At 44.6% G+C, this 25,735-nt stretch overlaps 3 protein-coding genes across 8 annotated transcripts in view; 2 read left to right on the top strand and 1 right to left on the bottom strand.

The window, feature by feature from the left end:
• The window catches only part of eprs1 (glutamyl-prolyl-tRNA synthetase 1), a 31,981-nt gene extending 24,301 nt beyond the window's left edge, over positions 1-7,680 (top strand). For 2 of the 6 annotated variants that reach the window (XM_056607892.1, XM_056607891.1), the window contains exons 27-40: positions 261-506; positions 936-1,201; positions 1,521-1,572; positions 1,850-2,059; positions 2,561-2,633; positions 3,168-3,247; positions 3,756-3,857; positions 3,972-4,127; positions 4,477-4,674; positions 5,297-5,470; positions 5,750-5,910; positions 6,000-6,078; positions 6,207-6,271; positions 6,663-7,680. In XM_056607892.1, the coding sequence (XP_056463867.1) occupies positions 261-506; positions 936-1,201; positions 1,521-1,572; positions 1,850-2,059; positions 2,561-2,633; positions 3,168-3,247; positions 3,756-3,857; positions 3,972-4,127; positions 4,477-4,674; positions 5,297-5,470; positions 5,750-5,910; positions 6,000-6,078; positions 6,207-6,271; positions 6,663-6,813 (2,013 nt within the window). In that variant the 3' untranslated portion in view covers positions 6,814-7,680. The remainder of the gene's footprint in view (positions 1-260; positions 507-935; positions 1,202-1,520; positions 1,573-1,849; positions 2,060-2,560; positions 2,634-3,167; positions 3,248-3,755; positions 3,858-3,971; positions 4,128-4,476; positions 4,675-5,296; positions 5,471-5,749; positions 5,911-5,999; positions 6,079-6,206; positions 6,272-6,662) is intronic. The other 4 variants (XM_056607893.1, XM_056607894.1, XM_056607895.1 and 1 more) reach the window with 4 other exon arrangements.
• A 332-nt stretch (positions 7,681-8,012) lies between these two features.
• glo1 (glyoxalase 1) lies at positions 8,013-13,062 on the top strand. Its single transcript, XM_056607898.1, has 6 exons — positions 8,013-8,556; positions 10,738-10,820; positions 11,491-11,631; positions 12,113-12,180; positions 12,287-12,376; positions 12,653-13,062. Exons 1-6 carry the CDS (start codon positions 8,488-8,490, stop codon positions 12,742-12,744), a joined length of 543 nt encoding a protein of 180 aa, XP_056463873.1. The 5' UTR covers positions 8,013-8,487; the 3' UTR covers positions 12,745-13,062.
• A 2,132-nt stretch (positions 13,063-15,194) lies between these two features.
• Positions 15,195-25,644, bottom strand: LOC130403508 (calcium and integrin-binding family member 2-like). The gene is made up of 6 exons (XM_056607897.1): positions 25,443-25,644; positions 24,902-24,936; positions 18,910-19,021; positions 18,002-18,149; positions 17,572-17,767; positions 15,195-16,160 (listed from the first exon to the last, which is right to left on the bottom strand). Exons 1-6 carry the CDS (start codon positions 25,491-25,493, stop codon positions 16,139-16,141), a joined length of 564 nt encoding a protein of 187 aa, XP_056463872.1. The 5' UTR covers positions 25,494-25,644; the 3' UTR covers positions 15,195-16,138.
• Positions 25,645-25,735: the final 91 nt, after the last annotated feature.

Genomic DNA, 25,735 nt, shown 5'->3' with positions numbered 1-25,735 from the left:
TTATAGCTAACGGCCACTAGGGGACCTCCTAAATCCATGGATTTTTAAGCGGCGGGCTCCAGTGCGGCTTATATATGTAAATATCATTAAATTTTGCTGCTGTGGCTTGTACTCCGGTGCGCCTTATAGTGCGGAAAATACGGTAGATTGAAGGAGTTTACAGGGGAGCATGCAGCCCTTCCCCGCAATGAAAACAACCATAAAGCAATAACCTTCAAGGGATAATGGTCTTGCGCTGTTTCTCATGTTTGCACTCGCAGGACCAAGTGGATGCAGCCGTGAAGCAGCTGCTTGCCCTGAAGGCCGAGTACAAGAAGGAAACGGGCCAGGACTACAAACCCGGGATGGCTCCCACCCCAGCTGCCCAGGCCCCAGCTGCCAAGGCCCCAGCTGCCCAGGCACCCGCTGCCCAGGCCCCGGGCGGTACTGAGGCCGCTGGCCTGTATGAGCAGGTAGTTCAGCAGGGGGAAACCCTTAGGAAGCTGAAGAGCGAGAAAGCGCCCAAGGTAAGCCTGAAGAATAATTCATTGTGGCACGCTTTCTATGACTGATGGAGAAAACTGTTGCTCGGTAGTCAATGAGACATTTTGATTATTACTATGTTAAATGTAGACGTTGGGAGCATGCATTGCATGCACTTTTTTTTTATCTTTTTGTATCTATGTGTGTGTACTAGCTGTCAACACTGGTGGCAGTTTGTTAGTTACAAAATGTATACTTAAAATATCCCTAACGTGTTTATAACATTGTAATATTATATATTGAGTTTTTGACAAGACAAGACGATTACCTATATTGTGTAGAGTGGTGGTTTACCCTCCCCATTCACATTTTAACGACTGTGATTCTATTGCCAACACCTGGATGTGATGTTAATCACATGTTTAACAGCACACCAGGTTGGTGACCGTCCAGCTGCCTTGCCTCTGTTCCAGGAACAGGTGGACGAGGCCATCAAGGCTCTGCTGGCTCTGAAGGGCCAGTACAAGACCCTGACGGGCCAGGACTACAAGCCTTTGGCCGCGGCCGGCGCCACTGGAGGAGAGGAGAAGAGCCGCAAGGAGAAGGAGAACAAGTGTGAGAAGCAGGGTGGAGGAGGAGGAGGAGCCAAGAAGGCCAAGGGGGAGAAGCCTGCACCGGGGGGCAAGGAGGGGTCGGGAGGGGCAGGTGGAGAGGGATCCGGACCCAAGAAACAGACACGGTCAGGAACATGACTTTACCTTCCTGTAAAGCATGGGGGGTGTGTTTTCTAGAACGATTAATCTGTTCTCCTTCAAACTAGATTTTCTATTTTACCAACCCCAATATATTTGGACCTCTAATATTGATGCAATTAAGTACCTTTGTATACAGGAAAAGTACATTCGGGATGACATGAAATACTTGCCAAGTAACCCACTGATCCTAATGTAATCGCATGTTGAACAGCGCACCAGGTTCATATCCGTTTCATACTGGATCAACCCTGTTCTTCATGTTGAGGTGTGCTTGACTTGTTTCCATGTATCGTTCCATTTTAGGTTGGGGCTAGAAGCCAAGAAAGAAGAAAACCTTTCAGACTGGTACTCTCAAGTAAGACCAACAACATCCCAAACCCCACGCAGTTTAAAAACTCAAAAAAGGCTCTAAAAAAAAACACTTTAACAGAGGAAATGTCCAATAGGAAATGTTAAAATATTTTTTTTGTTCCAAATATGTATCCAGCTGTTATGGAATTTCTAATAAACATTTAATGAATTAAATAAATAGACCTTAAAAAAAGATATCGTTTCAACTCGATTTGATTAATTGCACAGCCCCAGAGGTTCTGTCCCCTGACCTACAGCTGGCGTGTGCTACCTCTGTCCAGGTGATCACCAAGTCGGAGATGATCGAGTACTACGACGTCAGCGGCTGCTACGTGCTGCGGCCCTGGTCCTACGCCATCTGGGAGTCCATCAAGGAGTTCTTTGACGCGGGCATCAAGAAGCTGGGCGTGGAGAACTGCTACTTCCCCATGTTCGTGTCGCAGGCCGCCCTGGAGAAGGAGAAGTCTCACATTGAGGACTTTGCGCCGGAGGTAAGGCGGGCCGGTGTGTTCTGATTTGACATTGCGATGAAGCGGTGGTGTGTGTAGTAAGGCCACCCGATATAAGATTTCCTCGGTCACTTCCGTTTGTCATTTTCGTAAAGAATACGAAGCTGTAAAAGTGAGCCTTTTAAAGGTGACATATTATACCACCAGGGTATAATTAGCCGTTAGAATCCATTTTGATTGAAAATCTGCCTTTTCTGACATCGGTGTGCGTGTCCACTTAGATGTGTGCTGATAGATCAGTCCACCAGACTACACAGTGGACTGTAGCAAACGTTGCCCATCGATCCGTCATGCATCTAGGTGGACACACTAACACCTGGTGCGGTATAATGTGTCATCTTTTAAAATATAATTGTTTCAAGCACGCACCAAGTGAGCCGCCTGGTAACATCATCGGCACAGCGGTTCTGAATGTTTCTGGAAGAAGGCATTTAACATTTTCAATATTTTTCAAGACTTGTACCTCTCTCTGTTCTTCATCAGGTGGCTTGGGTGACCCGTTCAGGAAATACCGAGCTGGCTGAACCCATCGCTGTCAGACCCACTAGTGAGACCGGTGAGTACACCACACACACGCACGCAAGCTTGGAATGGCTGTTTGGGCCAGACTCATCCAATCAGGGTCGTCCCGGACATCAGGGCTGGGCTGGCCGTCTGGCAGCCCGGGTGCTCTCCCCCTAGGGCCCACGTGCGCTTTGGGCCGACGTCACAGCTGTCCTCTTTATGTTATTTATGACCGGCCCGGCTCATAAAATGGGCCCATTCGTTCTTTCTTAATTGCCACTGGGCTGTCCCAATCACGCATTTAAACCCCTCCCCCTTTTTGCCCTTCATTACATTACATATCTGAACACATCTTTTCTACCAATGGCAGATGTTTGTATTCTAGGGTTAGCTAAATATTGGTCCTAGACGTTTTTTTCCCCTCGCTCCTCATTATAGAAGCTTGGACAGATAGGTGTGCTGGAAAGTAAGTTTGATTAATAGGGAGTTCTGGATCAGATCTTCTGGTGCCGGCGGAGTGTGGTGACTGCTTTGCGCCAATGTTTGTGAACTAATCTTCTGTGTTTGGTTTCATATTGTGGTTCAGCGATGTACCCAGCCTACGCCAAATGGGTCCAGTCCCACAGAGACCTGCCCATCAAGCTCAACCAGTGGTGTAACGTTGTGGTCAGTGATCATCTATATTTATACCTTAAGTACGGCTACATAATCGACACAAATACCTTAATTACGCTCTCTTCGTCTGTACCTTGACGAATAATATTAATATAAATTAATATAAAACTCTTATATGAAGTGTTGGGGAATTCAATTTACGATGTGGGAAAATTAAATGGTATACTTTCTCCCTACTATAGTGGTTGAAAATCCGCTACAGTATTGGTCAACACTCTGCTATCCTTAGATTTAAGATTGACTGTAAATCACTTGTAACTTTAGGGGGTTAGTACACTTACCGTTTTTAGTTTGGGCTTGATTATGTATTCAGCTTCATACGTACACATTTACACCCATTTTCTCTGAAGGACGGTATAATTTCAGTAACAGTTGAACCAAGTTCAAAATAAAAAAGAAAACACAAGTTTAAAACCAATTATATATAAAAACTATTGTGGGTTCACCGCCACGTTAACTTTCTAACGCTTTCACCCCTCCCCACTTGCTCCCCATCCAGAGGTGGGAGTTCAAACACCCCCAGCCCTTCCTGAGGACCAGAGAGTTCCTGTGGCAGGAGGGACACACGGCGTTCGCCACCAGGGAGGAGGCAGTAGTCGAGGTCAGACACACATGCCCCTTTTTTGCACAAAAATATGCACTGACCCTCAGTGCGGGAATGTGTCCCGAGTAAGACATCAGCGGGGTATCCAATGTGGTCCAATACTATGTGTAGGTGATGGAGATCCTGGAGCTGTATGCCAGGGTGTACGAAGAGCTGCTGGCCATCCCCGTGGTGCGAGGGCGCAAGACTGAGAAGGAGAAGTTTGCAGGAGGAGACTACACCACCACCGTCGAGGCCTTCATCTCTGCCAGCGGCAGGGCCATCCAGGTACGCCTCAGGCCCTAGGACAGCCGGAAGCCTGCATGTGTTGTGCCTGTGCATGTGCAGCGGGTGTCTATGATCATACATAATGTTAACTTCACGTGATAACTTCATGTATCAACATAAAAAGAGTACTTGAGTACTTCTTTATTCAAGTTTGTACTTCTGTGTGCCCGTCTCAAATGCCATTTCTAGAAATGTAATGATGTTTGCTACTCAACCAAATTAACAGTATAACTATTTGGCCTTTAGCCATGTATGTGTTAAAGGAGAAAATGATCGGAAAATAGGGTCCTGGTTGAAATATCCCAAAGATATCCTTTTAATGCTCGTTCTGATGTTCTGTTGTCCTCAGGGAGCCACTTCCCACCATCTGGGGCAGAATTTCTCCAAGATGTTTGAGATCGTTTTTGAGGACCCAAAGAAGCCTGGAGAGAAGCAGTTTGCCTTCCAGAACTCCTGGGGCATCACCACCAGAACCATTGGGGTTCTCACCATGGTCCACGGAGACAACATGGGGCTGGTGTTGCCCCCTAGGGTGGCCTGTCTGCAGGTACAAGCAGCGACACACTATCATTACTGTTTAAAATAACCTTGATTTGTATCAATGTTATTACTAGCCAGGAGGATCATGAAACAAGGCAGCCAGGCAGATTATCATGTGATTTTATCACTTCTATGCAGGGAATGGATATCCAATTTTTCTTTGCCTGGAGGCATGGTCTATTGTGTGCACAAATCCATGTTTCTGTATATCCGAGTTCGAGGTTACATGCATGCACATGGTTGGGTTTGTGGACTTAATTTAGCACATTTTGTATACACAAGTTCTTCTTGAAAACCATTCCAGTTCTCTGTTGTGTCTTTAATTCTTTACTTATATTCCTGTTGACATGATCCTATATTATCTTATGTGAATATGTCCAGCGATAAAATATTATTTTGAAAGCATTCTGGACCTTTGGTACTTAGACTCGCACCATATATACATATTGTCGGCGCACAATTTGTACACGGGGAAAGTGCATAGTATGGTATGAAGGCTCGTTCCGCACACTGTATCAAACCAATGATACCATGACAAGCCTCCACACACACACACACAACACATGCCTAGCGCTCGTAGTATTCCACTGTAGTTGTAACCCGTCTGGCCGTGCTGCGATGTCTCCTAGGTCATCATCATCCCGTGCGGTATCACTGCCTCCCTGCCCGAGGCGGAGAAGGACCTGCTGCTGGCCAAATGCACCCAGTACAACAGCTGCTTGCTCAAGGCCGACATCCGTGTCAAGGCTGACGTCAGGGACAACTACTCCCCGGGCTGGAAGTTCAACCACTGGGAGCTGAAGGTGAGCCTTCGGACGTGGGTTCTGATGGAGAGGGCAGCTCCGAGGCTCTGGGACTCGTTTTCCAATCCCGCCTCAAGAGCCATCTTTTCTCCGCTGCCTTCTCTTAGCCCCCCCACCCCCCCGTGTGTCAGTGCTGCACATCGGTTGTTTGTTTTACCACCACCACCACCCCTCAGTGTAAAGCGACTTTGAGTCCTAGAAAGGCACTATATCATTTATTATTACTATTAGATTGGTCCTCTTCCCACTGTTCAGTAAGGTTGGACTTTGTCTGTGCAGGGAGTGCCGATCCGTCTTGAGGTGGGTCCTAAGGACGTGAAGCAACACCAGTGTGTGGTTGTGCGACGAGACACCGGAGAGAAGCACACCGTTCCCGAGGCTGATGTGGTGAAAACTCTGACGACCATGTTGGAAGACATCCAGAACAACCTGTTCACCAGGTGAGACTTGAACAGCAGATTGAGGGGGCAGTTTAGAACGCCCACTTATGATTAAGCATAAACCTACATTTTGTGTCTCTCTCCCCCAGGGCATCCGCTGACTTAAAGAAACACATGGTGACAGCCGAAACAATGGAGCAGTTGCAGAAAGAACTAGAACAGGGCAGGGTAAGTCCACACACACAAATCCTGTGATTTGAAACACTTGCATGCATCCACACACATGAATCCTCTTGCATGTGTGTTTTCATGTGATGTATGTTTCTTGTTTTTCATTATTTGTTATTATTATCCAGATTGTCCAGATTCCGTTCTGCGGAGCAATTAAGTGTGAAGATTGGATCAAGAAGACCACAACAAAGTGAGTGAAAACAGAAGAAAATGTTTACAATTCGTGTTCCCTACGCCCGATAAATTGGACGATAAATGTACCTTGAGTTAATATTGATGTGATTTAACAGCATCAATCACTGACTCAGCGCAGCGCCCCAAAGGAAATGTGACTTAAGAAGCTACTTTATTAAAGTAGAGTTTGTCGAAAAAAGTTGACATGGACGACGTAATAGTTGATAAGCGGTTGGACCACTTCAGTGGCGTTTAATTGCACTGTTGTGCGTGAATATAGGTTGCTTTTGATAACATGACGTGGGCAGTTGTATCGTTAGTTTAGTTCCGGATACCAACAATCTCTGCTTTTAGTTATCAAATATAAAATGGGTGGGAGACCTGAAACTGTCTGTTCATCTCCTCAGGGACCAGGACTTGGAGGCCGGGGCCCCCTCCATGGGAGCCAAGGGCCTCTGTATCCCCTTCAACCCCCTGAAGACGCTGCAGCCTGGACAGATGTGTCTCTGTGGCAAAGAGCCTGCCCAGTATTACACACTGTTTGGTCGCAGCTACTAAAGTATTGTTCTCCCTGATCAGACGAAAGATGGAGATGATAACCATCAACGACCGTTTCCAACAGTACCGTTTTATAAAAAGGGCTTATTTTACTTTCTCCTTCCTACTTCCTGTTAATGTTATTTAGTTTCCTAGATGTAGAGGGCTCTGATAATTTGTTGGAAACAGTGGTTTTACATGTTGTTTTTTTTACACAAGACAGCACTAAGGTGAAGGGCGGACTGTTTCAATTCTACTGTTCTGTAGGAAAGTACCGTTACAGCAGTCTAGCCTTGGGCAAATGGACGCCACTGCCTGCAACACCACCTAGAAGGGGAGCCTAATTATTTTATTTTTAAAGATCCAAGCCGTGCTTCCTGCAGGTAGCAGGGCATCACTGATGGTGAAGCGATTTAAACCACTGTGATCTTTAGAAGTTGACATAACTTTATTAGTGTTTGTTCAGCTAAAGTAAGAATTTAAAGAATTTAAAAAAAGATATATATAGAAAATATTAATCAGGTTGTTCCGTGGTGAGCAACTCCTAACTCAGGACAAATTAAGCTGAAATTCTTCACACTATCAAGCCTTCTGTATCTAGGACTAGTGATACAGCCAATACCTTCCTGATGCATCCTCATTCATTTTACTTTGAGAACCAGAGCCTGATCATGTCTGTCATCTAAATACTGTGGTAATTAACTTAAGCCTTCTATTCTGTTTCCATTTAGACCATACAACCAATATATCCCTCCCCTGTAATTAAAACAAACAGAAAAACAATACTACCCATTTGCTGTGCTTTTATTTCATGCGTTGAAGTTGGTGAAAAAAAGTTTGCTTTTTTTAAATAAAGTTACAATACTGAGAGATCATTATCTAGTTTACAGGTAATTATGTAGAAATTGGTAAATATCATACTTTTTGAATATCAACGTTGACAACTGAAAACACGTTTCTCCAATGAAAAGTGCATTATATATATGTTAACGAAATATTAATCGTAAGTAGAGCCATAGTCCTATGTTATGGCTACACATCGTAGTAGCTGGTGCATCGTACTTTATTTCATTTGAAGTGAAATGAAAATTGAGCGGAAGTAGGTAGGTGGGCGTTGCCAGGCTACACAGAGGCTGGGCCAGAAAGCATCACCTGCAACGGGCGGAGTTACGCCACGTTACCTGATGACTAATTTGCTTTCAGAAGGATGTATATACCGACTTTCCAGTGGCCAGCCAACACGTTGTCTATTTCAAAACGTCTACGGACACTTTTGCTGGCAAAGTTTGTTTTCTCAAATTACTTGAGTACAGATCCTCGCCTGCAAGGTTAGCATGGTTCGAAATAAATATGAAGAAAGTGAAACGTTCCGTTAACCCGGATATTAGCTTGTTTGATAAAAACTTTAGATATTAATCCGAAATCAGATTTCTGAAATTAATCAAGTGGACATCTGAATGCCACGGGCTGAATGCAAACTCCCACCTGTGCCTAAACCGCGGCCAGCCCATATGGAGTAATCAAAAAAGCACCATTATGCGTTCGAGTGCGCCCAACCACAGACGAGAGCATGATCGGTGATCTGGCTTCGCGATACTTTCTGGTTTGAGAGCCGACGTACCGCCTTCTGTCATTCCTACACCCCGCCTAGCCGAGCGCCCTCGCCTCGACATTACGTTGTCTATATCGGAAAGAATGAGTGACCAAGGACTCTCGGAAGAGGCCGTGGTAGCAGCTTGCAAAGATGGAAATCCGATCACGAAGGTAGGGCGGTTGGTCTTGTTTCAAGTTTCTGAAAATAACTTCAAATGTATATTCGTCTTCCTTCAAACACTACCAAAAACTGCACGTTTGGCTTCCTCCCCATACAAACGATGGCTGACAGTTCCAGTCGTGTGTGTATGTGTGTGTATATATAGCCCGGTTGCGTTTGAAAGCACCTGACAAACGAACTGTTTCATTCAACTTAACATGTTAAAGTTTTAAAGGTTGACTGTGCATATCTGTGTTGGTTGGCAGGCCAATGGTCGGCTATGCTGATTCGATTTGCAGGTGAAGCCAACAGTGTTTTAGGCCTCCTACTTTTTCCGTTGTTTACGCAACTTACCTTTATTATCGTGTTATCGCAATGGGCCAAAAAGTATTCCTGGCGAGGTCATTCGAGCTCTTATCTCGCAGTTACTTTGCTGTAACGTCTTAAGGATCAAGTCATGATGACTCGATAATCGATTATGAATGCCTGCGACATACCTGCATTCACACCGGGGGCATGAGCCCTACGTTAACGTCAAGCATTGACTCATTGAAGCAAGATTCAAAACATCCTATGGACACATACTTGCTTAATTCTTTCTCTTTTTCTACTTCAAATCCCCTCGAATATGGATATTGGATATGTCCTATAGTTAGAAGATAGTTGGGCTTAAAGGTTACTACCATAAATATCCATATTAATGAATGACGACCTTGTCTCACAGAGTGCATTCTTATATCATGTCCTTACTGAGGGGAGAGAGAAACGGGTTTACCGTAGCATGTGTTTGTGATATAATAAGGGAAAAAGGTTTATGATATAAAACCAGTAAAACCAAACGTGAGAGTTTAACACTGAAGGCTTACTAGAATTGAACTGCTCTGTGCTTGCTGCTCTGTTGACTACCCTAATAGTCAGAACAGCTATTATACACAGTACAATATTCACCGTCTTTATTACGGGGTTACATGCTGAGGAGAGGAGGTCTGGATGATTGGAATGTGGAGGTTAAGAGGAGAGGGGACCTAGGGTTCTGCTGGCTGGTATGCGATGTAGCAAGATGGGACAGGGGCCAGGGTGATGACCTGAAAGCTGCAAAAAAAAAAATCATAGCCTTTGAATATCTCCCTGTATACAGGGAGATATTCAAGTGCATTGAAATCTGGCTCAGATATGTGTAGGAAAGGATGTTTTGAGAATAGCATGTGTATCATTATGGGCATGGTCCTTCCTGGATTAATTTGCGTCCATGCATCAATAAATTGACCCGTTTCTTGACTGGTCCAGACACACTTTTGCCCAACCGCCGACGCTTACACAAGCAGTGAGCTGGAAAGTACTCACTCATTCCCCTTGCACCTGCTGGTGCAGAGGGCAGCAAGAAGGAAAGGACATCACCACAATACCAACCTCCCTTCAAACGTTAATGACCTATTGGCCAATCTCTGCATTTACTGTACATGAGAGTGAAAATTAAATAACTGTCTCTTCAGAAGTCGTAGCACCGACTTGCCATGATCCCTGTCTAGCCGTCACCCAGTGAGGTGAACGGTTGTATTTCCTGTATTATCCACCAGGGTATGCTGATGGTGTTCACCCAATGCAAAGTAATATAGACTTCAAAACTAAAGACCAATTTTCAAGATACCTTTTATGATCTCCGGCGACAGCTGGTTAAGGCCCAATCCCATTTCTACCCCTTAACCCTTCCCCTTACCCCTCCCCCTTGTTTTGACGGGGTAAAGTACCCCTTCAAAACAAGCGGGAGGGGTAAGGGGAAGGAAAAGATAGAAATGGGATTGGGCCTTAATAAGTGATTTACAGGCGTGGCCTCTAATGCATGACCACTGAGGCAGCCAGGGCCTCTAATGCATGACCACTGAGGCAGCCAGGGCCTCTAATTTATGACCACTGAGGCAGCCATGGCCTCTAATGTAGGACCACTGAGGCAGCCAGGGCCTCTAATGTATGACCACTGAGGCAACCAGGGCCTCTAATATATGACCACTGAGGTTGCCAGGGCCTCTAATGTATGACCACTGAGGCAGCCAGGGCCTCTAATGTATGACCACTGAGGCAGCCAGGGCCTCTAATGTATGACCCCTGAGTCAGCCGGGCCTCTGATACATGACCACTGATGCATTCACTTAGTTCTGATGCATGACCACTGATGGGTGTCTCTGCTGTTTCAGGACTTCATGATGCAGCAGACCATGCTACGGGTGAAAGATCCGGTCAAATCGTTGGACTTCTACACCAGAATCCTGGGAATGACGTAAGTCTGACTGGAATGTCTCGCACAATTGCTTGGGGACAGAGGATGCATCAGTGTATCCTGCCGGGAAGTCTTTGAGTGATTCCTCGACTACGTCCTAAAGCCCCTAAACAGTGTTTTGACCCTCGCCTCGTGTTTACAGTTTCATTCAGATCACTTCGCTTAATGGAAGTAGTTTGAGCAAACTAATGTCATGAGACTACATTTACTTTAATACAGAGCAAAATACAGTGGCGAAGTAAGTTATAAAGGGTATTAATGTTGGTCTATGGGTGCATAAATATATTCTTTAGTGGGTGTCTCGTGTGTTCCTGTGGGACATGTTGTGGTGTCTGCGTCTGTTGGTTGGGTTTGTCTGAAAGAAAACAAATGTATAAAATGACTTAGTTTTTTGCTTCTTTTTTTCAATTCCTTTATAGTAGGAATATATACTCCTATATAAAGCCTACTTTATATGGGATTATATATTCCAACCCTGTAGAGTCAAAATTCTTATTCTGCTGATTTTCTGTTTTCAGTACTTTATAAGGCCCCATTGTCATTGTAATTAATGTCTGATGCCTAGTGTCTCCAGCAAGTCCCCAAGACGGACAGCTAAACAGAATGTAGAGCATGTACACAAACACATGGTTAATAGTTGAACATATTTGTATGTCTCCGTATCCACCAGGCTACTGCAGAAATTCGACTTCCCCGCCATGCGCTTCTCACTCTTCTTCTTGGGCTATGAGGACAAGAAGGAGATCCCCTCCGAGGTGAAGGAGAAGACTGCCTGGACCTTCTCCAGGAGAGCCACCATCGAGCTGACGCAGTAAGAGCAACTGTTGACTCACTAACCGGCTTCCTCACATGAAACGGGGCCCGTAGTTGTCTCATGTGTAGTTGTCCTAACTGGCCAACCATTCTGAAAAAGGGGACATCCTTTTTGCCCTACTTTTTAGGAAGAAATCCAAGTTGTATATTTTGGTGTCCAAGCTCGCAAAAAATACTCTTTATGAATGAAAATCCACACTTTATCAATGATATTAAATCAAAGTAGAAACAGAATGAGACCCCCCCCATTATGTTAACGGAACACTGTTAAACTGACAATTCAAAATAATCTCACTTTTCAAGACTCCCAAAGCAATACACAGTGTGTGGGGGGTTACGACTCTTCATCCACTATTTCATGAATCGTTTCGATTACCAACCCAATTATTGAATGGTTGGATAAAGACCAGGATTTGACCAGTTGTCTCCTCTCTGGTCTGCGCCCCTCTCTCCTGTACCTGGGCTCTTCTACCCTCCAGTAACTGGGGTTCTGAGAGTGACGAGAACCAGTCTTATCACAACGGTAACTCGGATCCTCGTGGCTTCGGTGAGTTTGCTTCATTAGTTTGTCTATGTGTGTGTTTTTAATATCTAAAACCCTTTCAACATATAACCAGTCCCATTTTATCTTACCCTGTTACTCTACTGGACAGGTCATATCGGTATTGCTGTACCTGATGTCTTTGCTGCCTGCAAAGTGTTTGAAGAGCAGGGGGTCACATTCGTCAAGAAACCAGATGATGGTAAGCCTAGATGGAATTCCAAAAATGGAATTTTTAAAATAAGATTCACAGCATCAATAATCAGAAAGTTGAAAAGAGCTAATTCTGGGCTGCAAAACTCCTGTTGAGATAGGTGAACTGTTGCTTTCAACACCAATTCAAAGCTTCTGGCTAATGTTACAAAGACATTCTTACAATTGCAAGTTAGTTATGGTAAAAAAACAAAAAAAGAACTGTTACATGACTTGGGTCTTGAACTGAGGATATGAGGTCGCTGTGTGTGCGTTTGTGTCTCAGGTAAAATGAAAGGCTTGGCGTTTATCCAAGACCCTGATGGTTACTGGATTGAAATCCTGAGTCCCAACAACATGGTGTCCATCACCTCCTAGAAACCAGCCAGTGCTCCCCCTCCTCCGCCGTGGTACAAAGTCACACAGCCAGTCTGCTGCTGGCGCTTCCAGTGAGCAGCTAACATTACTTACAGACACACAAACAAGACTGTGAACCAAGGTGTGCAGTTTGATTTAACACCACATTTCATAAAATGGGAAAATCAGATCTGACTTTCCATTGAAATGAAGTGTTCAAAGTCTTCAACATTTTCTTTTTGGATTGAAATATAGTCTTGATCTTGTGATGCGGTTGCTACTGTGCAATAAACTTTGCTGTTTCCAAACAAGTGCTTGCTGTCATTTTAGTACAATTTGGTTTCTGATTGAATTTTGGGGCAGCTGAAAAGCTGATAAACTGATAAAAATATATAGATTTGGCGCCTAGACATTTCTTTAAGTTTCACTCACCTGGCATACCTACTGTGAGTTTCATTGACCAGTGTAGCAACAAAATGACCCCATACATTGACTAGGGGATGTTTATATTGCTCCAGAAGAGATAATGAGAGAGTATGAACAGTATAACAAATTTTCCGTCAAAGTTGATTAATATATATATTACATGTAATTGTTATTCTGTCTTACAAAATGTTTCTAAATCTAGATTTGGCTAAACGAATGTTCATTACCCTAGAACAGTTACGGTATATTTTCTTTGATTTCTGATTTACAGTACTAGTCTCTTTATTACTCAATATGGTGTAGTTTCACCAACAAAAAAAATCCAATGATGCATTGTGATGTACAAGCCCTGTCGGGAAAATCGATGCATTTCACCCCGAAATTGGATCGGAGAAAGCGCTGTTTCACTTCCCCTCCCTATACCCCTAATTCTACAGACTTTACGGGAATCAGTACAATGGAAACACAATACCAGAATGTGGACATGTCCCTTAAAGATGGCTAAGGTATAGCACAACAATAACAATATTTCCATTAGTGATGTACAAAGTGACCATAATTGTCTTTACATGGAGGCTAACAGCATCCCAAAGGAGGTTCCATCGATGTGTTTGTAAGGGATAGGTGTCAGGTGAGAATCCCAACACAGTTATGTTATCGATCTGTTTGATGGTGACTGGAACCTTTAACAAATTGAGCTGGCATCTATTTGAGGCTGTTGTGTGGATGCTTTTATGTATCTGCCATAATGACGTAACTGCAATCAATCATCTGTATATTTTTAACACATCACTTAAATAACATTCTGACAGGCAAAAGTTGAGATCTTAAGCAACCAAAAATAAAAAGTCCCATAATATCTTGGATAGTACACACAAGATTGTATTGAGGAAGATTCGAATCTGAATTGATCATTTCTAGGACATTTTAAAAACACATGACAAGGGCAGTCCTATTCCTTTAATATCTTAAATATTCTCTAAGTTATTCACTCCTAAAAGATGCAACCATATCACAGGGAAGCAAATCAAAAACGGCCTACTCCGACTAACCCTCTCTCGTTGAACAGGTGGGATGAGATAAATCGATGTGATTGGCACACAGACCAGGTTGTCTATGGAGGATCTATTGAAATATACAAGAAAGAACAGCCATCTAATGCTAATCCCAACCCCTCAATTGCCTCCAGAGTAACTCCTCAAGAACAGTGGAGAATAAGTGACAGTGGTCTGGCAAGGAGGGGAGAGTACTTTCGTCCACAGTTCATCTTCTCGATCCAAGAAAAAGAACAACTAGACTAGAAATGAATAGCTCAATCCTCTCATTAATATGTACTAACATACTTCTCTACCATTCTAATTTATTGTCATTTGTTGACAGATATCTCCCATGAGAATGATAGAAATGGACCACTCATGTTATGGCTGCAGCTGTATGGGGGACAGCATGCAGGAAGATACAGTTGGCAAAGGCTGGCAGATGCTAAACCAGGGGACGGGGTATCTGTGGGAAGCAGGCATACGCTGGCTCTGGTGCTCATAAAGGAAACAAGAGGAGACAGAGGAAAGGCAGGGGAGAATCTCAATGACCAACCGAAGCCGGAAGAGCTGGCTTTGTGCTGTGAAACAATTCCAATCAATCATGCCTTCAAACCAGAACCTGATGGATCACTTTAATAACACGGGTGGAACTGGTTTGCAAATAAATTAAACTAAAGGCTTATGGTCTATTGAGTATTTCTACACATGATGCCCACAGAGGATGTGGGCGTCATGTCTTTGTCATCTATCCAGAGCTGAGGTCAAATGGAAGGGTGAGTCCAATATGCATGGTCATTGAGGAACTTCACAAAACACATCATCCTGAACTATATACAATATGAGCATTTGTAATTTAGAGGGTGCCAAGAAGAATCCTAGCTCTGCTTTAGAAATATTTAACAGGGCTTGAGATAAACTACCAAGCTGATGATTACACTTTGCTAATAGGGGTATTGTTGCCATTCTTAAAATGTGAAGGTAGAGTGTTCATGTTGCACGTCAATGCTGCGAGATGCAATCATTTCAATAGGTTAGGAAAAATAATGAGTAAAGCATGGAGCAAAAACACAGATAAATTGTTTATTTCAAATCTAGCCTATAGCCCTATCATACAGAAAAGGAACAAATGTTCAAAGCATACGATTTTACAGCAGACAACAGAGCCCTTCCATCAACTGAACACCAGTTAAGTATGATTGTCATTGTGCATTGGTACATTTCACAAAATGGGGAATAACGATAACATCTAGAAGCAATTTACAATGCATCCATGCACTTCATAATGAACGATTGCATAGCTTGACGGTTTTGCCCTTAGTACTAAAGTGTGCTTTTTGAATATAGAAAAGCACATGAGTCACATAAGCCCTGTTTGTGGTTCCTCTTTGTCACGTCCACCTGGTAACTCCTCCTCCAAGCAGTACATCAGAGGAGCAGAACATTTACATTTTGAATGTTGATACACAAAACAAAAAAGCTATCTGCTATGGTGCAGAGAAAAAATCCTCTCTTATAACAAAATGATCCCACAATGAAGTAGCATGGTTTGCTTGGTTAATAATAAAGAGAAGAACCATGCAAGTGGTGAATATCTCCTTTTAAAGATAAAAAGTCATGGTCATCCCTTTAAGTACAGCGTGGATTGGCAAGAAACGCCTGTGCTTCTTGAAGAAAGAGAAGGCGTACAGGTAGACCTAGCTAGCTCTGTATCCAACAGCTACAGGACACTCCAGTCCCCTGCTATCCAGCTCCTCCTCCTGATGTCCACTGAAGGTCCATGGCTGGGCTCGGCACTGGGAAGGCCGGGCACAGGCGTGTGGTTGAGACTGAGGCCCCATCGAAGCATCTCTCTCTCTGAAATCACTGATTCCGAGGCCATAAGGACGCACACCAGCCCAGGGATCTGAGCCAGACTTCAACAAGACTCCATGGTTCCATGAGACCGCCCCTCAGATTCGTACATGGAATGTGCTGGAGCAAAAAGACAGACAAGATGAATTACTGCTACAGACAACATAAATCCTATGTTGACCATGTTACGTAACCAGAGTCTGACAGGGCAGAACATACCAGGGAATATATATTGGAGGTTCTAGAGTGTTCAACTCCCAGATTATTGTTTTTAGGTTCGATCCCCTCAGCCTAGCTGTAGGCCAATTTACAGCCAGAAAGATGTTGTTTCATTCATCATAGCATCCAACCACCCAAGACTTTTCCGGCTTTGTCACAATTGGAACATCGATAATATTTGCTGGCTACCTATCAGAGCTCATTTGATAAAATCATGGCAACACTATTTATTACAGACCCTCGCTATAGTTACACTATCAGTGATTAACGTCCCTGGTTCTGAACCGGTTTCAGCCAGTCTCCAGGGCCGCTAAGCTAAGGTTAAAGTTATATTTGTCAAATACAAAGTCATACATGTACACCTAGCAGTGAAATGCTCACGTAGCCTGCTCCTTTGACTGTGCTTGGACAAACCAGGATAAAATACACAATTATATAATACTAATATATATAGTATAAAAGCCCTGGCATGTATATAAATAAATTGAAAATAGAGCAAAACAAAATACAATTTTAATCACATCTGGGTATATTAAGTTAAACGTATACAGATGATACAGTCCAAAAAACAGTATTGAATGTACAGTGCAGTATGTAGTAGGATATGGTTAAGGTGACGGTGCAGTATTCAACATAGAGGCAGTGTTACTGACGGGAGCCTGTTGAGACCATGCTGGGGGTTGGGGTGTGCGGCTCATTTAGGAACCGTACGGTGTATTTCCTGAGCCTCTCTGTATTCGCCTCACCAAAACAGTATCTCTTCTCCGACCTCAGCCGGGAGAAGAGGTCGAAGTATTGCTGGAGAGTCCGGAATGATTTTTCCCGAGTGATGGATGGATTTATGGTTACATCCAACGGGCGGCCAAATCAAGCGTCTCAGAAATAGAGCGACATTCAGTTTTACTGCAGGATTGTTTGTTCATGGTTTAGGCAGAGTAATGAAACCATATACAGTGTGGTGATGAATTGTCTGTCCTGGCAGGAAAAAACACTTTGATCCTGCAAGCACTTTATTGGTTTCTGTGGCCCGTGTGTGTGTGTCTGTGTGTGTGTGTTTGTGTGTGTGTGTGTGTGTGTGTGTGTGTGTGTGTGTGCGTGTGCGTGTGCGTGTGTGTTTGTGCATCTGATATTAATGTGTGTGTATATGCACGCACAGACATAAAGGCTAGTATCTAAAGTTATAGCTTTACTTATTCACACTATACACACACACATATACTATTCTACATTCAATTAATTGAATCTATCTGTAACCATATATTTGCATTGCTCTTCCCATCTCTCATCAACCCGACAAGCCCTCTCTCTGTACCTCAGGAAATCAGGAGCTTTGGAGATCATGTTCTCAAAGTCAGCAAAGGAGAGCTTGCTGTCCCCGTCAAGGTCCGCCTCCTCGATGGCCTTGTCACAGACCAGGGTGACCTCCTCCGGGGTCAGCTCCCCTTTCGTCAGCTTGTTAATGGTCTTCTCCAGGTCCTCCTTACAGATGAAGTTGTCCCTGTTGAAATCTGGGCCACAACAAGTAGAAACCCATCAGCCACACCCTTGGCTTCTGCACAAAACGTTTCTGCCGAAACCCACTGAACCCAATAACGTCAGTTATGTTCAGCTGTAATGGCATTTGTTTTTTATAAGGTCATAATCTAATTGGAGATGACATTTTACACAAGTTGAGGTGATGCATCATTCCCTGTTAAAGTGTTGCATCACTGAACACACACAGGCACAACCACTTTGATTACCATATATCTTGAAGGCGTATCTCGTCTTCAGTTCCCTCGAGGACGACTCACACAGTGCCGAGAACATGTCGACAAAGTCGTTGAAACTCAGATCCCCCTGGCCGTCCTCAGAGAAAGTCTGCACTATCCGGTCTCTGAAGGGATTTTCCTACCAGTGACAGAGCAATATGGAACAATATGTCTGAAACAGTACTAAACAAGATAAATATGACATTGTTGTTAATACTAAGGTTAGAGTATACATTATCTAAAAAAATGAGTGCACATAAACGCATTCTGTCAGTCTTTCTAAATCATGCACACAAGCACAAATACACATTATTATGCAAGCACTAATCATTGAACAAGAAACCACTATTAAGTGTCATCTCGCAGAAGCTTATCTTCTTCGAGTCACTCTTGGAGATATCATAAAGGTCCCTGTGTTTCATTGGCAAGACTGGCCCTGTTTATATGAGACAAAATAACTATATTCTCCATCGTTTTTTAATTTAGATTTGTTAAAAAAAAGAATCTGTTTGCACAAATGGCACATCCTGATCACAACTGTCTAAGCCTGTTTAGACGTAGGCAGAGATCCCTACTTGATATGCACACACATACAGGTTTGTGTACCGCAACCGATGTAACATAGTGACCGAGTACCAGTTATCTTTGCTTTGGATAATGCAACGAATCCTGTTTGATAAAAGTTAGCAATGGCTTTGACTAGTAGAACTTTGAGCTAAGCACCAGAATAACAATGATTCAGCAAGAAATTCTGTCTAGACAAACACATATTTCTCATCAATCCAGATTGAATGTAGAGAAAGAATCTCTCCTTGCACTGCGATCACACAACATTTTTCTTGACTTGAAGATGGGGTGGGAGGTGATCTCCTATCTAAGGCCCAATCTCCCAGCAGTACCTTCAGCTCAGGCATGCTGACAAGAAGCGAAAGGGGCAGCTTGATGTCCGGGTTGTTGGTATAATCCAAGGGCACTAAATGTGGAGCCAGCTCACGGTATCGACCATGTAACCTGTAACACACACATGCACGCACAAACACACAGACACACACATATTAAAGGGATACGCCAGGGGATATTTAGGTTGTTTTCAGCCTGTCTTCAGGCATGTTTTCTTTGTCCAAATACCCTCTGTATTTCCCTCATATGAACAGGAGCTGGGCTACTGTTACTCAATGGTCAATGGAAGCGGCTAGGGGAAAGCAAATGCTTACCCAGTGTGCTCCCCTTTTGAACAATGTAATGATGAATTTGGAATTTAACAACTTATCTGAATCTGGCTAATACAAGAAAAGGTATACTTGCAGATATCTCAGTCTATGCTAAAATAACTAAAATAAGTAATTGAATGACCAAAAGTGAAGAAAAACCAAATCTCATCTCATCTCATCTCATTTTCTTCCGCTTATCCGGGGTCGGGTCGCGGGGGGAGCAGCTCAAGCAGGGGGCCCCAGACTTCCCTTTCCCGGGCCACATTGACCAACTCTGACGGGGGGATCCCGAGGCGTTCCCAGGCCAGTGTTGAGATATAATCTCTCCACCTAGTCCTGGGTCTTCCCCGAGGTCTCCTCCCCACTGGACGTGCCTGAAACACCTCCCAAGGAAGGCGCCCAGTGGGCATCCTTACCAGATGCCCGAACCACCTCAGCTGACTCCTTTCTAAGTAAAGGAGCAGCGGCTCTAATCCGAGTTCCTCACGGATGGCTGAGCTTCTCACCCTATCCCTAAGGGAGACGCCAACCACCCTTCTGAGAAAACTCATCTCGGCCGCTTGTACCCGCGATCTCGTCCTTTCGGTCATCACCCAGCCCTCATGACCATAGGTGAGGATAGGAACGAAAATCGACCGGTAGATCGATAGCTTTGCCTTGCGGCTCAGCTCTCTTTTCGTCACAACGGTGCAGTAAAGCGAACGCAATACCGCCCCCGCTGCTCCGATTCTCCGGCCAATCTCACGTTCCATAGTACCCTCACTCGCGAACAAGACCCCGAGGTACTTGAACTCCTTCACTTGGGCTAAGGACTCATTTCCTACCCGGAGTAAGCAATCCATCGGTTTCCTGCTAAGAGTCATGGCCTCAGATTTAGCGGTGCTGATCCTCATCCCAGCCGCTTCACACTCGGCCGCCAGCCGATCCAGTGAGTGCTGAAGGTCACAGGCCGATGATCCCATGAGGACCACATCATCCGCAAAAAGCAGTGACGAGATCCTCAGACCACCGAACTGCAACCCCTCCCCACCACGACTACGCCTCGATATCCTGTCCATGTATATCACAAACAGGATTGGTGACAAGGCGCAGCCCTGGCGGAGCCCAGCACCCACCGAGAACGAAACTGACTGGCTGCCGAGGACGCGAACACAGCTCTCGCTTTGGGAGTACAGGGATTGGATGGCCCTGAGGATAGACCCCTTTACCCCATACTCCCGCAGCACCTCCCACAGTTTCTCCCGGGGGACCCGGTCATACGCCTTCTCCAGATCCACAAAACACATGTAGACCGGATGGGCATACTCCCAGGCCCCCTCCAGGATCCTTGCAAGAGTGAAGAGCTGGTCCGTAGTTCCACGTCCGGGGCGAAAACCGCATTGTTCCTCTTCAATCTGAGGTTCGACGATCGGCCGAACCCTCCTTTCCAGTACCTTGGAGTAGACTTTACCAGGGAGGCTGAGAAGTGTGATACCCCGGTAATTGGCACACACTCTCTGGTCCCCCTTTTTGAACAGGGGAACCACCACCCCGGTTTGCCACTCCTTTGGCACTGTACCCGACTCCCACGCGATGTTGAATAGGCGTGTCAACCATGACAGCCCCTCAACACCCAGAGCCTTTAGCATTTCTGGCTGGATCTCATCAATCCCTGGGGCTTTGCCACTGCGGAGATGTTTGACTACCTCAGTGACCTCCACCAGGGAAAAACCAAATGTGAATGAAAACTAAACAAATAAGTACCACAAAGGTCAAATCTATTCCTTCGTCCACGGCAGGTGTCTGGAGAGGTAAAGCAACTGTAGCCTCGTCTCCGGGAACTCGCCTACCGAGGAGGACAACGTTCTACCTGTGGGTCTGCAACTCAGACTCACTGCAAATTAGCCTTATCGTCCTGGCACTCAGCCCAGCCCTGCCTTCATTATTTCTCATCATAGTGCCATAAAATCTAGTCTGGCTCAGCTGCAGCTTTGTCTAGCAGGTTCGAGGGGGGTGTGTGGTTGTAATGTTGCTGCCCAAACAATATATAGTTGCAAAGTGGGCGGAGCTATATTGGGTGTTGGACGTAAAAAGAACATAGATTTCAGCCATTTACACTTTTTGTTACGGGTTTGTTGCAGTTCATGAAAGTGGTGTTAAGCTAGCCCTGTGAGACTATTTAGGCACTCATTCATTCATTCATTCATTCATTCATTCATGCATTTAGCAATGAATATCATTCTGGCCTTGGCTGCGAGGCAATCCATTTTCAAATATGGTCATGGCCTTAACTTAAACACCAGCCAATCAGATTTGAATAACTGAGTAACCCTCTGGCTCTCTTTGCCCTTGTTCAATTTGATTGGAGGTCAACCAAAAACATATGGTCTACTGAGAAAAGCCATCCCTGCAGATTTCTATTCATCTTTATATCGGTTAAACCTGTTTTGGTTGCTCCATAGATTTCTCCACTCTCCTTGGATGCCAGCATTTATTGCATTTCTTTGCGGCAGACTGCAGTGTTCCTTACTCATCATTGTGGAGTGTGCGGTGTTGAGGGCTGGTTAAGGCGGCCTCAGCGGGCCCGTCTCGAGACTGAATAGGCTCTGGGGCTTGGTGAGGCTGCATGGTTGTGTTCCATTGGGCCATCAATGCACTCAGGTTAACGTTCTCAGGCTGCCACACAGGTGCCCAAGTCCAAACCCAAATGCTTTAAAGCAAACAGTTATGTACCATTTGAGAATGCACTATTTCAACTCCCTCCTGGAGAGCTTATTTAACCGTTTTTTTTATTGTGTAAGACGCTTGCAACTTGCTCGAGGCCATGCTGATCGGCAGGAAAAAGGCGAATGGACACTGGCGAGATCAACATGGTGTAATAAGGCTAATGTAAAGCAGTCCAAACGAGGGTCTTAAACATTCTTTCTCTACAGGATATATCAAACGTTTATTTAACACTGTTCAATTGCACACCGTTTGGCGTTGAGATATAGCTAATGTCGTACCTGCAATACCCAATTACACACACTCACACTCACTCTGCTGACCTTTAACCAAATGCCTTTTCCATTAAATCCTTTCATGGGATGCACCAGCTTTTACCGCTGCCTCCTCAGAGGCACGCGCTTCATTGCGGCCCCCATAAAGGCACTCACCAGGAAATCATTCGGTGAGGCAGAGCTTGCATTTGAGGAGAAAAAGCAACGCTTCAGCACAGCTCACGTTTCGAAGCCCTCTGACCACCACTTTAGGTTGATGAATCTGTCTTCAGACGTCAGCTCATTCTTCTCCCCCTGCCCATCGTGCACCCAGAGCAAGAATCCTGCCAGTTACCATCCAGCCTCCATTGTCCGCTACCTGCTCTGTCCGCTACATTTACATTTAGGGGATTTTGCTCACGCTTTAATCCAAAACGACTTCCAACCATTCATTCACACATTCACACACCGATGGCGGAGTCAACCAAGCAGGGCGACAACAACCGGCTCGTCAGGATGCAGTCAGGGTAAGGTTTCTTGCTCAGGGACACCTCTTCATTCAGCTAGAAGGAGCCGGGGATCGACCTAGCACTCTTCCGGTTACCAGTCAACCCGCTCTACCGCTACTTTCCACTACCTATGCTAAGATATGGTCCCATATCTCTACAGTCTTCATTACCAGTTTACCTCAATGAGATGATTACACCAGTACTTTGGTCCAGTGGACCAAAGTGGCAGATTTGGTTTCAGCCCTCAAACTCGAGGATGTCTGATGAGGTACAGACCGATGCTGTTCTGGGAGAAATAATGGATGCATAGTTTTTGTACGCCGATGCAGGCGCTACTGGAAAATAACCCGTATTTCCCTGCATAAAGGTCCCATGACATGCCACCAGGTGAGAGTGCGATTAGCTAATCAAGCAAGCTTACAACCTAATAGGCTGATGGACGCTCTAAGCCATCGGTCCTATTGAAGCCCAGAGACACATCTGGCTGGCAGTGATATATCTCCCTCTAAAGGTGGAGCGGCTTACATGGGAGCATCATATAATTACCCGCATGCAAAAGGCAGCGAAGTAAAAAGAGACTAAAAACTGCTTACACTGGGTTGATGATTTGATTATAGAACATGAAGCTCGGATCCAGAATGGCAATTGAAAAGGAGTGAAAGGGCTTCTTAATGAATAGAATATGACGAAGACTTGGGCCAACAGAATACCAGCCGAACATCATTCATTAATGAAGCATTCTGCAGGTGTAAATCTTATTCAGTCTTGCATTAAGAACAACCAGTCCTGCACACTTAAACTAAACAAATTGCGGACTGCTGAAACAAAGATCTGTCCAACATCCCGCACCCGTACAGCTTTCCCTTGGCAGCTGGGGTGAGCTCATCCCATAATTCTGATTGGACGTGCACTGGCAACCCTACAGGGTTTTAATGGCTTTAGAATACTGAGACCAGCGAAAATAACGGCAGAGGCTAGCGATACATGCCCTTCGAGATGCTCCAGGAGAAGGTAGAGCAAGAGAGAGTGTAAGGGGTGCTGAGAGCAGGGGGGGCCGGGGAGAGGGGGTCCTCGGGCAGTATAGAGACGGGGAGAGGGGGGGGGGGGGGGGGGGGGGGGGGTGCTGGGGAAAACAGCGGATAATGGGAGCAGAGGAAAGCTGGGAAGATGGGGTTTTCTGTGGGGGTGCAGGGGATAGTGAGCAGGGAAGATATGGGTAGCGCAGGAGGGAGAGGGGGTTGCTGGGGAGGGCAGGGGATAATGGGAGCAGGAGGGGGAGAAGGGGACGAAGGGTGGCGGGGAAACGCAGGGCAGAGGGCAAACTGTTCTCTTCTCGCTGTGCAGTGTTCATTCTGAGATCGGACGGTAGATAGAGAAGGTTAGCGAGGGAGAGAGCATGAGGGCGAACAGTGGTGATGACACCGACGTTATGGGGTCAGGAGAGCACATCTACACTCATTGGAAAGTCACGAATGGGCGGGCATGATTATTTCTTATGTAACCTTACACACGCACGCACAAGTACGCGCACACACTCGATTGCTGCTTGCAGTAATCCATTGTAGTCCAAAGAGAACGTCCACTTCTGAGACAACAGTGGGTTTCAAATATGGGAGCCAAAGGTATCATTGCAGGAGGACATGCTGAGCTTAGTGATGGTTGGGCAGGCATGGCCTCTTTCTGTTCCTCTGCTTCCCACCACAAGGTTGACGTGTCCCTTCTAGAGGAAGGTGTAACCCTTTCCATCCTCTTTAGAGGGCCGTCCCCTTCTTCCAGGAGCCTGGTGTCACTCAACAACTTCAAAGCGCGTCGGACCCACAGCAACATCTTCTATGTCAGGGTTTGACGTTTGAGAGTTCCATGTCGCCGGTTTAATAGTTCATATATCGTTTGTGTTTCGACCACTGAAACGGAATGCCTACCTTACCCGATAGTTAGGGTAAGCTGGTAGGCCTGGAGCCACAAGGACAACCATTACTGTGTGTGGCACTGCAAAAATACATACGTACATTCATACATACGTACATAAAGAAACAACACAAAACTAGCTCCAGGGATGGGCAGGTTTAATAATAATAATCACAATCATATATTTTTTATTATTGTTATTATTATTATTATTATTATTATTATTATTATTATTATTATTATTATTATTATTATTATTATTATTATTATTATTATATAGTACATAAACATACAATGCCAACTCACCGTAGGATCTCTTTTCGGGGAAAGAAAGTGCAGTCCTGCAAATACAAGAGCAGTCCAGTCAGACTAGGAGGATAAATACACCAGAGGAAGTAGAATGGAGGCCAGTGCAGATATAGATGATATTCCAGTTGATCAGGGAACATATAAATGATATTCCAGTTGATCAGGGAACATATAAACGATATTCCAGCTGATCAGTGTACATATAGATGATATTCAAGTTGATTTGCTTTCCTCAATAAACAGCAACAGGAAAGACAAACAAGGTTTTCTAGATTGCTTGAATGAAGAGAATGCTAATATTATATGACGTTATATTATACGCCTATATTTATCAGACAAGATAGAGTAGTCGACACAATCAACGAGGGATAAACTGTTAAAGAAAACATGCCCCCATGCTTTTAATAAGTGATATTGATTTGTTTCACGGTAAACTCTAAAGCCAATGTATATTTTTATGATTCCCGGGGAAGCGCTATAGAAGATGAACGTCTCTGTAGAGCCTAATAACACTAAGGAACAAACGACAGGATCTCACCTGATAGGCTTCGAACTGTTCATCGGTAAACGTTGTTTGCTTGTTACCCATTCTAGTTGAGTGATTTTTCCATCACAGAAATGCATCACATCGGAAATTCGTTCAGACTAGCATAATTTTATCTCACAGAAAATGATGTGACGTTGATAAAGGCGTCTGAAAATAACTGGTCAAATATCGGATTCTTCAAACGGAAAAATGAATAAATCTTGTTATATATTGGACGCTCCCTTTCGTCAAAGAAAAACATCCTTTTTTACGCATCCGTCCAAAGAGGTGGCGCGGGTACCAGT

This window comes from Gadus chalcogrammus, chromosome 14, assembly GCF_026213295.1.
Source record: "Gadus chalcogrammus isolate NIFS_2021 chromosome 14, NIFS_Gcha_1.0, whole genome shotgun sequence".
Taxonomy (NCBI): Eukaryota; Metazoa; Chordata; class Actinopteri; order Gadiformes; family Gadidae; genus Gadus; species Gadus chalcogrammus.
This window is presented reverse-complemented; position numbering and strand designations above follow the sequence as displayed.

Excerpts from the sequence above, each read along its gene's own strand:
- LOC130403508 (XM_056607897.1), bottom strand. The coding sequence starts at position 25,493 with ATGGGTAACAAGCAAACAACGTTTACCGATGAACAGTTCGAAGCCTAT. Across the intron at positions 19,022-24,901 it reads CCCCGAAAAGAGATCCTACG|GTTACATGGTCGATACCGTG; the intron begins GTGAGTTGGCAT and ends TGTGTGTTACAG. Across the intron at positions 17,768-18,001 it reads ATACGCCTTCAAGATATATG|ATTTCAACAGGGACAACTTC; the intron begins GTAATCAAAGTG and ends GTTGTGGCCCAG.
- glo1 (XM_056607898.1), top strand. The coding sequence starts at position 8,488 with ATGAGTGACCAAGGACTCTCGGAAGAGGCCGTGGTAGCAGCTTGCAAA. Across the intron at positions 8,557-10,737 it reads ATGGAAATCCGATCACGAAG|GACTTCATGATGCAGCAGAC; the intron begins GTAGGGCGGTTG and ends CTGCTGTTTCAG. Across the intron at positions 11,632-12,112 it reads GCCACCATCGAGCTGACGCA|TAACTGGGGTTCTGAGAGTG; the intron begins GTAAGAGCAACT and ends TCTACCCTCCAG.